Source organism: Eufriesea mexicana, unplaced genomic scaffold (assembly GCF_001483705.2).
Source record: "Eufriesea mexicana isolate 0111107269 unplaced genomic scaffold, ASM148370v2 scaffold3377, whole genome shotgun sequence".
NCBI classification, from domain to species: domain Eukaryota; kingdom Metazoa; phylum Arthropoda; class Insecta; order Hymenoptera; family Apidae; genus Eufriesea; species Eufriesea mexicana.
Window position 1 is genome coordinate 445,798 of NW_016911411.1, and position 15,246 is coordinate 461,043.

Sequence of the window (15,246 nt, forward strand, 5' to 3'; positions counted from 1 at the left end):
TATTATTACGCACGTTTTTCTCATCGTTTAAAGAGCATCAAAAAGAGAAGATACGAACTAAAAAAATGATTTGCTATAGAAAAATTATACTCTTGAAGAATCATTTGTATTAAATAGAAAATATTTTATAAATATGTGTATCAACGTACTTTCGTATAACAAAAAGTACATGAGCTTAAATCAATATTAATATAGGTTTGTCCACATAAAAGAAAAAAGGAAAAAAAAGGAAAAAGAAAGGGGAAAGATAAGCAAGAAAAAATAGAGCTAAAAGAGCAGTAAAATATAAAAAGCGTTTTTGTTTTCCAGCCTTCCCGTCAAGATAACTTTTTCTTCTTTTTTGTCATTTCTATATTCAATCATCGCGAAAACGGATGACGGGTATAAAAATTCTACAAAGTGATAATCCGAATTAAAATAGATATCATAGTTATAACAGTTTTCACGACGATCGAATCTTTTCTTTTTTGTATATGGCACCGAATCTCAAATCCTAATACGACTCTTATCCTTCCTTTAGGGTCAAAAATTCACATTTTAGTCCGTGATACAACTGTTTTATAGTAATACTATGATCAATTGTAATTATAAGGCAGATATCTAAGATTTCTATATTTATTTGAGTTCTTTTTCTCTCGTTACGTGTGTCTATTGTGTATGTTCACCTTATTCGTTAATTACTTTCTATCTTGGCTCTGTACATTTGATACACTGATGCATATAACATAGTACAAACAACTAGTTTGTTAGTACCCAACCAGCAATGTAATGACCTAACTGTTAGTGTTACATACGCTTTATCTGCTTTCTTCTGAACATAAACAATTTTTGCATATTTTATTACAGATTCGGTTATTTGTAATAAGACAAAAACTTATTATCATTAATAAAATAAACAATCGTATAAAACACAACGTACATGCTATTCAACGTCCAGGACGCTTTAAAATATATAAGCAATTAGCTAGCGGCTTTCGAGTACGAGCAAATGCTAATGAAATAATATTTTTTAAACAATTCTATATATATATCACTTTCTGTGACAATACATACACATATGCGTACGTAATGCGACCGTAGAGCCGATTAGGAATCGTTAATAATATCGACATCTGCGTAATCAAGAACATTAATTAGGACGATGCGTTAAACATAAAAAGGCCTTACGATAGGCGTATTAAACATTGACTATTTACACACTTTGAAGTGAATATTTTTGTTACCAGGCAGTACAATACCTACAAATTAGATTATTCTCTTAAAAACGCGGATCCGATGTAAAAACTAGACTTTGTATTCTTATTCTTTTGTGACATTACAGCAAAAATGAATAGAACAAAACTGTCTTTATTCTCTTGTCTCATAATTTTTTTGCCATTCGCGCCCATAGTTTTGATAAGAAAATATTTTTCAATGGGTTAAAAAGCTTCGATTAATTCATTAATTGAACACACATACTGGCATTTTCTTTGTTTCATCATACACCCATTCAACACGTTATGTACATCCTTCGATCTTTAAGAAGATTTCCTATTAACATACAAGCATACTGGATATACTAAAATCCCATAGCATTGTACTCACAGACACAAATATTCATAAAATTAACAGATCCTCATTTTCCCTCTGTGTCTTGATTCGTTTTTTGCTCTGTGTAAATATTACTATTGCACGTTTTATACTTTCTTTTACATTCTTCAAACTTGCGACTTACTTCATGTCATATATGCAACTTATGCACATACATCATTAAACACATTTGGGTGATTTTTTCATTTCTGTCTTCTTCCTACTTATGGTTTAAGACGGCAGATATCTTGTAGGACAGTTTTTAGAAAGGAAGTACGAGTGATTAAAAATTGTGTAATATAAAATCTGCCTGCATTCTCTTTTCCTCTACTCCTAGGAAAATATTCTCGACGAATCGGTCTTGTCTGTTGCACGAAAATACACGATAGAAATAGAAGGCTTCCTCGGACTGTTTTAGAAATAAATAAATTTCTACGCTATTCGAAACTTCGTTTCTAAGCCATAGAAGCCTTCTTTGAAGATGGTCCGAGCAAATACACTTTATTCACAAATATCACTGGTGTACTCACTCTTTGTTAGAAACTTCTACACATTGTTTTGATTCCAGGATGTTCCTCGTGCGCTAGATTTAAATCGACAAAACCTAATTTACTATAAAATTCGTGAGATTCTTTATCCATACTTGACATTATAGTGTGTACACCGAATGAACCTGAAAACAAATTATTTTCTTACAAGACAGACCATACAATGAATATTACTTACAAAATTATGTAAGAAGTTATTTACCGTTCGCTCTTAAAGCCGCGAGAATACACGTAATTAATCTTTTAGGGACAGATTGGTCTGTAACACCTGGTAATATGGCGCATAACAGCATCGATGGATGTTGTCTGCACAACTGTTCAGAAACATCCGAAGTAAACGAATGAAAATACCGTATGGCATCCTACACATACCAAAAATTAATAAATTACAAAATTTTATTTCCTTAAACAATTAATGATAATGATCTACAAATAAATACCTGAACATTTTGCGGCAATTCATTAATATTGTCCTCTAATGGATATTTCAATCGTAATTCAGGAATCCATGAAACAGCTAATTTCTGATTATAAGTCTTTACATTTAAGGCAGCCAGTGCATAACCTACTATACCATTTTCATCTTCGACAACCATACACAGTTCTGGACTCAGAGTTAGAAAACCGCCGACTAATCTATGGTTAAGAGTTCAGTATTTAAAATTATTTACTTTAATAAAGAACATAATTTGTATAATAGAAATATTCCGTTTACCGATCTGCAACTGCAGATGATGCCACACAACCACAAATTTTATTGCACACAGCATAAACTGCATTTTCATCACTTGTTAAGTAAGGCCTAATTGTGTAGATTTTACTACTGGGCACTTCAGGTGCTTTATAAACGAATAAGTCATTACCACTGTCCACTGGAATTAATCTCTGTAAGAAGAAACATGTGTTAGATTTTTTTCTTCTTAATTGATATATTTTCTTAGCTGAAAATATATGATAGACAAATATACCTGTAGATCAGCAGTAAGTCCTCCACGGAATACCCATGGTTCTTGATCTCCACTCATAAAAGTTTCTTTCCAGCCATTTGAAAACCCTGTTCCAAGACACAGTACACAGCTTTAATAAATTGGTAAAATACGAAACGTGATGTACGCGCGATTATGCAGTTTAAAATTTATTATGAAATGGCCTCCACTGCTCTGAACACTAATTTTGCTTAAAATTTGTAACATGCATAAGTAGACTTCGATCAATGGCGTTTTATGATTCCTTATCTCGTTCGCACTACCATGCTTTTTACATTATTTCAAAAATTAAGAAAATAGTATTAGCGAGATAAAGAAACCCATCAATCGAACACAAAAACTACGGTGCACCATTTCGTTAACCAATAAAACCATATGTAACTTGATTGCCTTAAAATTGATTGATCATATGTCTACTGAACAATTTTTAAATAAAAAGGAACAAGAAACTCATAACGTACTTTATAGGAAACGAGTCTCATTAAAGGGAGAGTAAATTCTCTACATCAGAAGACTGCATATTGATATTAATGTTGAACCAATTATGACTAAAGTAAAGAGTAACAATAAAAAAATTAATATTTGAAGAATGTTGCACCAAAGTTCGCGCAATGTCAAATTCCTGAGATATTGGAAAGGAAAATGGGATTGGGTGGAATGGTAATCCAGTTTGCCAAAATGCGCCTGAAATAAAACTCCTATCACTCCTGAAAAGAATACAGTTTCTGGAACTAAAAGAAATTAGTACAGGCAAGTTGGCAAAAGGAGGATGTATTACTGGTCATTCACAATTTACAAAAGATGTCTTCAATGAACGCAATAAAAGCATAATTTGTGATAAACCTTATTGATTCTTGCAAATAATAAATAGCTTAAAAAATTTGAAAAAATAAAAAAGAGTACAGAAGACACAACTTTCATTGGTTGTGTTTGACCAGTATAATTCTCAGGAATAGCTCTCAACATCATAAGATTGTCCTGACTTCGCCAATTTTTTAGGAATTTGTGATGAACTTACTTTACATGCAAAAATTATTACCACACAAAATTCACTGAAATGTTATCTTTACAAAGAAAAGAAAATTTATGTTAATACAATCTGCAAGTGTATTTAGTACATACATACACACACACACCACACGCGCGCGCACACACACGCACACGCGCACACACACATATATATATATATATATATTATTCTATTACTTCCATAGGTTACTCCAATTATAATATATATACATATGTATATATATTATAATTGGAGTAACCTATGGAAGTAATAGAATAATATATATATATATATATATTATTCTATTACTTCCATAGGTTACTCCAATTATAATATATATACATATGTATATATATTATAATTGGAGTAACCTATGGAAGTAATAGAATAATATATATATATATATATATTATTCTATTACTTCCATAGGTTACTCCAATTATAATATATATACATATGTATATATAAACGCAATATATAAATATAAACTCAAATGCAATCACAGAGATAACAATTGTAAAACAAAACAAAAATCAAAGAATATTCATAGACAGCTTACAAAAATAAAATAGTAATACAAAATTTTGGGGAAATTTTTGCACAATAAAAAAGTATGTCCATCATGTACCAAACTACATTAAGTACTAAAGATATTTGTGTTGAATACAAATAGATCCTTCAAGGCATCAGAACGCTGCTTCTACGCGCAAATCTCTTGTTTATATTAATTATAATGGTTCTTTCACAAAGCTTCAAACACACATTGAAATTTTATCATGAGTTTCACCGATTTGAAGCTTTGTTAGTCGCGCGCTTTTTATTGGATTACTCAGACTGGTGAATCGCATACATGTATAGCTTCCCTGGGTAAACGTTGTCATCGTCGACGGGAATCTGCCAAACGCTATCAACAAGACAAAAAACACAGAAACGCACGTTAGTCAGTGAATTGAAGCTGTACTGTTCCTCATACACTTATATTGTCGACAGAAATTATTTACTGCAAACATTACTTTCTTTCTTTCTCTATGATACCGCTTTAGATATCTACTATAGATTTTTAAATCAATTATGAATTTTTAAGTATGAGTGCAAATAATAAATTTCTGCTAAACATTATCTGTGAAAGAAAGTCAGCCAATATGTTAATAGCTGGCACAAGGTTATTTAAAACACGGTATTTGTTCAGGTCCACATAGATGCTGTTAAATAATTTCCCAGAAAGTGTTTACTATGGAAGATCCTTCCACCAAATATTGCGCTAAAACGTCACATCAATTCTCTTTGTTTTCGTGATTTATTTTACTGTAATAATATATTGTAATCCTATGGATTACTCTAATTATATTTTAATCATGAAATGAAAATTATGACCAGAAAAAATTAAAGAAAACATGAGAAATGCTGGGACATTCTTTATTCATTATTAGAACTATAAGTAGGAAGCCGTTAGTCGATAAATAAGAAAATTATTTTATAAAAAACTATATATAGTTAAAAGTAAAAAAATTTATTTTAATTACTTTTAAATATAAAATAACTGATTAAGTTTGTGTTTTAGTTTTGTATAAGAAATAATGTTTGGTGCAATTGTATAATGCAGTTATGGTTTGTATTCTTTTAGGAGATATGAATGTATTGAGTAACAAAAGTAAGTACAACTTGTATATTTAATTTGCTCTAATTTTGACTTACGGCAACCCTGTTTATTCGTTTACGCGCGCCACACAGTACATTTGATTCTAAAGCGCAGAAACAAATGTATAAATACAATTTCACAGATATGCGATCTATGAAATATTTTAATTCCAGTTATTACCGATGTATGTTCATATCCTAATTACCTAAAAGGTACCCACATCATTAAAAATAACTTTTCGAAAAAAATTAGCAAATTTGACAAACTGATTTTTTTTCTAGTCTTGTATATATGTATTTGTATATATTATACTTTTATATTACAATATTTAATATTTTATAAAAATATTTTACAAAATAATAAATATTAATTTTTTAAAACGTTTATCACTAATTGAAAATAGTAATATTCATTTTTATTTATTGATAATTACATTATAAAAAATAAATAGTTTTGTTGTTTTTAAAAGCAGATTAACAAAACATCAGTAACTTATGGAATCAGTAATCAATGTTTTTTGCGTGTTTTATGATTGTATAAATTATGTCATTTTACAAGGAAGTGGAGTGTAAGATATAGTGTGAATCATTGAAAGATTTAAAAGAAAAATATTTTTAGATCTAAGTTTAAAAAGATGTTTGAAAAACAATATAAAAAGGTATTTTTTAGTGTATTAAATTGTGATTTCAACTTCTACAAAATTATAAATTTCTATTAGTTGCAAAAATTATAGCATAATTCATTAAAAAACACATCTTTCTTGTAAAAAGACAAAATGAGTGAGTTAAAAAGACAGATAGAACATTACACTTACCAATACTCGAGACACTTTTGTTCTGAAATACAAGTATAGGTAATAAATTATAGTACTTTTGAGAAAAATTAATAACAGCACTCATCTGTAGTACAACAAATACTGGCTACTCATCCGCAATATAATACAAAAAGTAAAGAAAAAATAAAATATAATAACATTTTATATGTTTTGTAATTTTGTATTGTAGTAATATGTAATTCATTTTTCTTTATTTTAATCATTGTACCAGCATACTACCATCTTGAATGAACTTTCTTCATATATTCTAACATTATTATTTCCATATAGTTACATTTAAAAGAATGGACAATCAAGGAATTAAGAAATATTTAAACAGTATTAAAAGAGAACACTGTTACTGGAATGCTTTTGGTATTTCTTTCTATATAATTTGAAATATCTTTCTTACTTTTACTTCTCTTTTTTGAAGGAATATCAAAACATAACAACATACTAATAAATATACTGAATTTATTATAGGTATAAAATGCAACTTACCCAACCATTTCACGTAACTGTTTAAGAGAGACACGACTCCTCGCATGTCCCATACATACGAATACAGATCATATAACAACTCACGATTATTACAGTATGTAAGTCTTTGAAATAGTCTATTTACAGCATTGCACATGTCGTTTAATTTAGCTGCCCGCGTATGCCATTCTTCGATCTAGAAGTTTATTTAAAATAATTTTTTATGCATATGATTTAATTATAATGTATCGATCAAAGAATTACATACATCAGATTCAGATGCAGTTTCATCTTCTTTCTGCTTTCTCATTACAACATAAGCATTACTTTTCAACCAGTTAAACTCTTGCAGTAACTGAATGCCTTGACCACCGTGTTCAAATGGTAAATAGAAAAGATCGCATAATAGTGATAGGTCTTCTTGCGTCAATCGCTTATCGGTATCAATCGATTCCTGAGACTCTTGATCTGCATTATCGCCGCTATCATGATTTTCACTATCGTTTTCTACGATCATCTGTGTACCATTTACAACAGGAGAAGTGCCATCCACTTCCACTTGCATACTTCCAGAGGCTTCACTACATGTCTGAAAAGTAAAGTAAAGAATTACATAAATTTTACAAATTTCACTGTTGACACTGAGAAAAACTTACAGAAGTATTTTCTACCATTGCATCATCCTCTGTTTGAATCTTGGCTGTATGTGCTGGGGAATTATTAGGTGTTGTGTTACAATCCATTGGTTCCATGGATGATAAAATATTTGAACTTGGTACATTTTCCACACTAGTAGAAATTGATGGAATAATGGGTTCGCTAACAACAGTTGTTTCAGATACCAAAGAATTCATAACAGGAACAGAGGAAGATTGTATGTAACTATCACTGGCTGTCACAGTTGAGCAAACTTCGGCTAATGCTTGAAGGTGATTGGAATTATTTACTTGCGTAGACGTTGCGGGAACACTAGTTGTAGTCGTCGTCGACGTCAGACTCATACATGTATTCACAGAGGGAATTATTGGAATTGGTACTGTTGGAGCAACGCATGGTTGTGGTTTTGCTATAACACCCCATGCATTCCGTTTTTTATTAAATTCCACTAACCAATCATTAATAGCATTTTTCAAAGCGTGCCGTGGATGATATATGTTTGGAGACATTGTTGAAGGAACATCTTCACCAAGGACACCATCCTCTGTTTCAGTCTCCAATTTTATGTCAGCTGATACAGTATCATCTACAAAAACCAAAATGAAGACAATATAATAAAAAATTAAATGTATTTTATAATTAGAAACAACTAAATACTCACTCAAACTTAAGTCTCTTTTGCCATCAACATTACATCTGCTCCATTGTGCTAATGTATGGATAGCTATAAAATTTGCACCATATTCACAATTCGGATTGGTTAAAACACCTCTCAGTTTAGGAATTAGATCAGGAGATCTACCAGCATATGGTCCTAAGAATACTCTCTTCTGATCATAATCATTAGCATGTAAATTATCCCATATGACTGGTGGCCTTCTTAAAACTTCTGTAATCTCCTCAATGGATTCAACAGTTAAAAGTCTGGATATTACTTTAGGACCAGTCCACATTATATCAATTTCTTGAGCTAATTTACTACCAAGCGTGTTAAGATATTCTGAAGATGCTACATTTGGCATTGCCCGTGTTGCACAGTACTGTGTTGGACATAATAGGAATTTGGGTTGACCAAGATGTTGAAAAATATCATTTGTTACAGAAACCTATAAATAGATTGTTAAAATTAACTAAAAGTAAAGTATTTTATTATTATATTAATTTGATCAATTAATACATACTTGTGCATGTGCAAAAGATTGAAATACTTCTTTATCTGCTTCACTCATTTCTGGTTCTATATCATCAAATAATAAAGCAAATGCAGTACACCCAAATTGGCTAACTTGCTCTAATTTTCTTTTTAATATAGTAACTTCCTTTAAACTTGAATAAGTAATATCCAACCCTGGAGACAATGCATAATAAAATGTAATGCCACATTCTCTCGCAGCTGTTATCAATCCAGTTAAATGTTCTGCTTCTTCTACTGTATATAAATCTCTCCAATATGCACGGTGCTTGTAATCATCTTTGGGTGCATATAAATATGAATCCATTCCCCATTTTTTTAACCTGAAAATTAATAAGTAGGGGAGCTTAAAGTAAAGTCTTTACCACTCCGCTGGAACTTAATAAAAATTAATTTGAAATACTTGCTTTTGAAATAAATCCTTCCTTTGTTCTGTGGTCCAAGGTCGCCCATAAAATCCTGAAATATCAATTGATATTTTATGCAAATGATACTGAATATTGTAACGAATAACGCATTCCAATCATTTCCCCTCCTACGTAAAACCATTACAAACGATGATCAAATACGTATGTTTCATGCAATAAAAAAATCGTTGATTAACCTTCGACGACGCCACAGATGAAATTGCCATTTTTCGTATTTAAATTTGCGGCCCCATTTGTCTCCGCCATTGCGGATCACAAGAGGCACGTTTGTTTAGCGTAGGACTACAAAAATGGCTATAGCAGTAGTCCGGTGTAAAATACTGTCGTTCTTTGGAAGAACGTAAAAGAAAACTGTTATAAATGCTGTTTTTCGCGCAACACAATTCTGTTGCACAAGCGTCACGATAGCATTACTCGTTCTCTTGAGAAGAAAAAAAGTCTACTCAGAACCGTGCAATTCCGACAGAACAAAAACCCCGTCTCTAGTGTTTCTGACAGACTGCACCCGCTGTTCTGGTCGATACTATACGATTTCTCGATCCATCGACACTACATCGGGCGATTAACGGAAAGCTCCGTTGGATACTGGCGACATCTGTAATTTGAAACGCGGATATCTTTTCAAACGAATCTTTCCAATGGAATCGTTGTGCGTACTGTCTCCTGAAATTATTTAGAGAACATAACAGTTTTATTGCGTATTTAAAGTTATTTTAAAGTTTAAGCGTAAGTGAGCAAGATGATAACTCGACTGGTAAGAATAAAATGTAGTTTTGTGTATTTTCTTATTTTACAACAATAGATTATTGTTACTAACCTTGAATTAAGATTGAACAGTAATTTATAGTTGTACATGGTAAATATTTATTTTAAAGCAAATATTTATAAAAAAATATATATTGAAGATCATATTATACGAAGTTATTAATAGATTAAAGATTTTTTGGTGTAGATAGAAAATTTGAATAAGAAAAGACAGAAGGAAGTTCCAGCGTGTACGAAAAGATGTCGTCACAGATACTCTACGTTGTAGCGATCGAATGGTTCCAAATGCCGTTATGATTTTAAACATGATTTTAAAACAAGAACATAAATATCAATATAGGGTAAGTAATTTGAAAATTATACTTTTTTTTTATACATTTTACATTTTTATTTTTATGACTGATGTTTCTTTTTATTTCTTATACGATACATAATAATAGGATTATATCATAATGCCTTCCTTCATTTCTTTTGTGTAATTTTTTGATTAACTAGAATATTGGTAAAAATGCATATGAAAATGAAGAAAATTTAAAAAATTATGTATATACGTAAGTATGCCTAAATGGAAAAACAAGTTTATAACTGAAGTTATTGACAACAATCGTAAAATGATATACTTTGATATCTTAATAAATTATATGTTAGAAAACATATATTTATTATTATCAAATTATCCATGAACATAAAGTACAGGCCGTATAAAAGAGCACACCGAAAAAATCTACCTATTAATAGCAAAATTAAACTTACAAGACAACGAATGAAATTCGTTCTATATATTCATACTGGCTTTATCAGCGGCATCGATTAAACGTAGTCAACGTATATATGATTTCGGTATAGTATAACCTCAGTGTTAGTTCGTGCCGCAGGAAACGCCACATAAAGCATAGTCCTGCAATACTCCTTTACACACGCAACCAATGTTCAACACATACCTGCGAATGGAACGTTTCTAACAAAGTGTCATTAAAAGAAGGTTAATTGAACGGAAAGATAAAATATATGTTTCTATGTTAGCATAGAAACGGTTACTTTTGTTCCTTTTTATGGTAATGTTGAATATTCCTCGTATTAAAATTTGGTTTTATTAAAAATAAAATATGTCTAGTAGAATTAAAAATTAATAAAAATCTACATTTATTCTGTATTTATCATTACTGTTTCTCATGTATATTTTCCGGTATGCGGAAATGTTGGATGTTTTTTAAAGAAATTTTTCAAATTTGAATCGTACATTGCGATCGAATGCAATCGCCCGACACGGTAACAAAATGATAGGTTATAAACATATAGACATATTAGCTTGCTAGAATTATAAAGAAAAACTAAAACATGTATGCATAATACATAAAGTTTTATATTTTTATCTCTGCTGTAAAGTAGCATAGTAAGATAGTCTACGCGAAGAAAGTAAAGCGTTCCTTTTGATATTTCCTGTCAACAAATCATATCGTCAAAGGACCGCATTCGAAATATTCGATCGAAATGTTCGTAGTATCGAAGCCATAAAAAAATGTCAGGTGGTACGGAACAGCATACAATTCTGTCCGAAAAACGTTGGTTCGGCGGTTAGCGCATGCGCGTTGCGTAGGAATCGAAGGGCCGACGAATTATTTGACACAAACGCCGCGGAGAGGCGCGTCGGTCGTCCCTCTAAAGAGGGGTGTAGTTTTTTTCGGTCGGTATGGTGGGGGTATGGAAGGGGCGGGTATGGCCCGTGGTCGTAACGACGGAGCCGTATCAGTGTGAGGCCGGCTATCAGCCGCCTAACATCGAGGTCGGGGTTACGCTTATACACGTAACACGGCTGCCGCAGGCACCCACACACACACACACACACACACACACTTGCGACACCCGTGCACGGATTCTCGCGGATTCTCTTGTCGTGGGCTAGGCAAGCAGAGGGATCTGCGAACTGTTCACGCGGGGAATCCTTTTTGGCCGTCGACGGGTGGGCAGCCTTTCTCCATGCAGTATGCGTCATAATCGATAAGGACAGGAGCGGGGCGCGTGTATGGGATCGTCTTAAAGGAAACGTCGCGCCCTTCGAGTATGTCGAAATGAATGAAAGTCGCGAGAGCGAGAAAGAGAGAGAGAAAACGAAAGAGAGTGTACGGTTGAGAGAGGTGAGTGCGAGCGTGTGAGGGAGAGCAAGGGAGACAGGCAAACGTAAGGAATCGTAGGTGTCGAGGTTAAGAGAAAACCGTTACAAAAGGCGGCGGGGTGGGGGTAAGGGGAAGATAAAGCGAAGTTCGCGCGCGCGTGTGTCTTAACGGAAAAAACAATTGGAAAAACGACACACTCGACATCGTGGACGTCGTGTTCTGTTCGATTCTTCGTAACGAGTCTCTTTTCGTTTGACAGTCGCAGAGAGAAGGATCAACGGTGCGCCACACGTCGAAACGAACAACCGGTCCTCGGAAGAGTGGAGTGCTGACAACGTAGAGTGAATCGTAGACGGGACGAGTTAGAGAAAGATAAAGAAGGAAAGAGAGAAAGAGAAAAGGAGCTGGTGGTGTCATCGGGGGGTAAGAAAACTGCAAAACGTAAACGGGTCACGCGAGCAAGCCGTGTTGTCGGTGTCCCGTGCTTCGAGAGGGAAGTATCGAGATATATCGGCGGTGAGTGCGGTATCGAGAGTAATTAAGCAGTCGCGGGATTACTCGGTAATAATGGCTGGTCGCGATTGACCGAGAGAGACAGAGAAAGCGTGTGCGCGGCCACTGGTGTACACTGGCTACATCTATCCGAGTAACGCGACAGGACGTCGGAAGAAGGACGGAGGAGAAAAAAGAGAGAGGGCAAGTGAGAACGGGCAGGGAGTAGGGGAGAAAGAGCGAGCGAGTGTGAGCGAGTGAGAGAGAGAGGAAGAGAGAGAAAGAGTGCGAGCGAGCAAGTGAGAGAGAGAGAGAAAGGCAGGGCAGTCGGATAAGCGGCGGGATCGCAATCGAAGAAAATCAGATGTCGTTAGCGGCCGTTGGCAGAACCCGGAACGGATATATCGTTAGAAACAGAGTGGCGGTCGAGTGAGAGACAGCAGAAGCGAAGTGACAAGTCGCCGTGGTCGTCGGTCGAACGTCGATTTCCCCCGCCACCATCCTAGAGCAGAAGAGTCGATGGGCTTGCGAGAAACACGGCTGGATCGAGTCGAAGCGTGCCAGCGAGGAGCGGTGGAGTACGACTCGAGGCGGGCAGATGATTTTCGATCGATTGACGGTCGCACGGCATCGAGACTATCGCGCCACCGAGTCCCGTTACGTGTGTAGGTTGCCATGCCGTCGAACTGCCGTCGGAGATGCGCACCGACGTTCAGTGACGACGATACTTAGCTGAGATGTGTGATTTTTGACAGGATCGAGAGGGAAGAATAACGGTCGCCGCGACATCTGGTTCTTTCGAACGATGCTCGGACGCATCGTCGACGGAGAGAGAGACGGAACATACGGTGATCAGTAATAACGAGCGAGAAAGAACGCGCGAGAGGGAGACGGACATAAGTAGATGGTGATAGAGGGACAAAGAAAGAGAGAAAGAGTGGTGGGATAGAAGAAAAAGGAGAAGACGAAGAAGAAGAAAAAGAAAGGGAAGCAGATACGACACAACAGCGGAGAGAAAGAGAGGATGGCACCTGGATACTCGTGCGTGGCCCAGCGGAACGTGAAGAATCGCGTCGTAGCGACGAAACGCAGGGTACAGCGAGAAGGCAGCGACGCGAAGCACGCGACCACGGCAACTCGTTTCCCGCGACTCGCAGCCGTGTCTCGATTCTGAGGCCGCCCATCGACGTCGTTTTTATGCGTCCTCCTCGTCAGAGATTCGGCACATTGCCCGTCGGCCGCACGTGCGCATTGATGGTCGATAGTGAAACTCCTTCCAGAGGCAGATAGACGCGGAATAATCCTGTGCTTTCTCTCGTGTCGAGTTTTTCCGTCGAACAGGTGTGAGACGGCCGCACGCACACACGGCTGGCGAACGAACACGCGCATTCCGTCCCAGAGCGAATATTAAATAAACGAAAGGAGGCGAATAAACGAAAGATAATCGGGGAGAGCACCGTGTATACGTGCAGCCCTTCGAGAACCGAATCGTTCGGAATCGTTCAGCGGCCAACCATCGTTTTTCCAAGGAGAGTAATCGGTGACTAGTCGTACCTACCAATCGTGTGCAGCGCGTGGAGAGCGAGAGAGAAAGAGCGAGGAGGGCATGCTTGATATACGAGGCGGTGTGATCGTTTCTAGCGAGCAACGGCAACAGCAGCAGCACATGCTACGGAGATCCGTATCAATTCGCGACTGTGATTTCTAAGCTTAAGGTTTAAACAAATATTAAGAGGAAGAGGAAGATAGAGAAAAAGAAGAAGGTGGGACATAGAAGAGGAGGAGGGAGTATATAAATTATTAACACAAGCAAGATAGAAAAATAAAATCGTCCATTGTGATACTAAGATATATTAAACGAGGATTAGGTGAACACGTGCGCTCAAGGAGATGGGTGTGAATGAAAGGGGGCGCGACACAGAGTGTGCCAGGCTGAAATGCGAGTGTAATTAATGGAAACGATGGTCGATCGCGGGGCATGCGTCGGATCTACAAACTGTGATACACCGATAACTACACCGAGGAGAGCCTGATGTTCGATCACTGACGTCGAATCGCGTGTATCGACCTATCCAGCAACGAAGTGGGATGAATCGCCGGTTTCGAATCGCGTTCTCGGCCACCTCGTGATTCCTTCGCAGGTACGAATTATTTTTACGTCCACCTTTTCCTCCTATCCTCGCTACTCAGTTTAAACATCATTTTTATGTTAATTACCACACCGTCGAGCCCACTTTTTTCCGTTTTGTTAACGATTTTGTTTCGTTGAGTTTTCAGTTGACTTTACCACTTGGAAACACGTAACAGACGCGGATCGCACGTTAAATGGAATGGAATCAAAGCGTTGCACGGGTTTTTCGTGTGTTGGAGGATAATTAAAATCAGACAGTAGCCGAATGGAATCGTTGAGAGAAGAGCAGCAAGACTTTGCGTGAAAATTAATTAGCTACCGCCTCTGCGTCCGAACTTCTGTATTTGTTTTCCCTTCTTGTTTCAACGCCACGCAGAAGAGCCTCCTCGCCTTCTGGATCCTCGAGTCGCGTTTGTTTATTT

At 35.7% G+C, this 15,246-nt stretch overlaps 1 protein-coding gene across 3 annotated transcripts; it reads right to left on the bottom strand.

The window, feature by feature from the left end:
* Window positions 1-283: 283 nt before the first annotated feature.
* On the bottom strand, window positions 284-9,827 carry Oga (O-GlcNAcase). 3 transcript variants are annotated; one of them, XM_017904834.1, is made up of 14 exons: window positions 9,499-9,827; window positions 9,302-9,353; window positions 8,884-9,217; window positions 8,364-8,808; window positions 7,717-8,288; window positions 7,314-7,634; window positions 7,067-7,241; window positions 4,963-5,016; window positions 3,086-3,171; window positions 2,833-3,002; window positions 2,558-2,753; window positions 2,320-2,479; window positions 2,100-2,242; window positions 284-1,902 (listed from the first exon to the last, which is right to left on the bottom strand). In XM_017904834.1, the coding sequence occupies exons 1-13, from the start codon at window positions 9,566-9,568 to the stop codon at window positions 2,106-2,108; spliced, it is 2,772 nt and encodes a 923-aa protein (XP_017760323.1). In that variant the 5' UTR covers window positions 9,569-9,827; the 3' UTR covers window positions 284-1,902; window positions 2,100-2,105. The 3 variants fall into 3 exon arrangements, with proteins under 3 accessions (XP_017760323.1, XP_017760322.1, XP_017760324.1); XM_017904833.1 differs by having other exon boundaries at window positions 7,702-8,288; XM_017904835.1 differs by lacking the exon at window positions 4,963-5,016 and having other exon boundaries at window positions 7,702-8,288.
* Window positions 9,828-15,246: the final 5,419 nt, after the last annotated feature.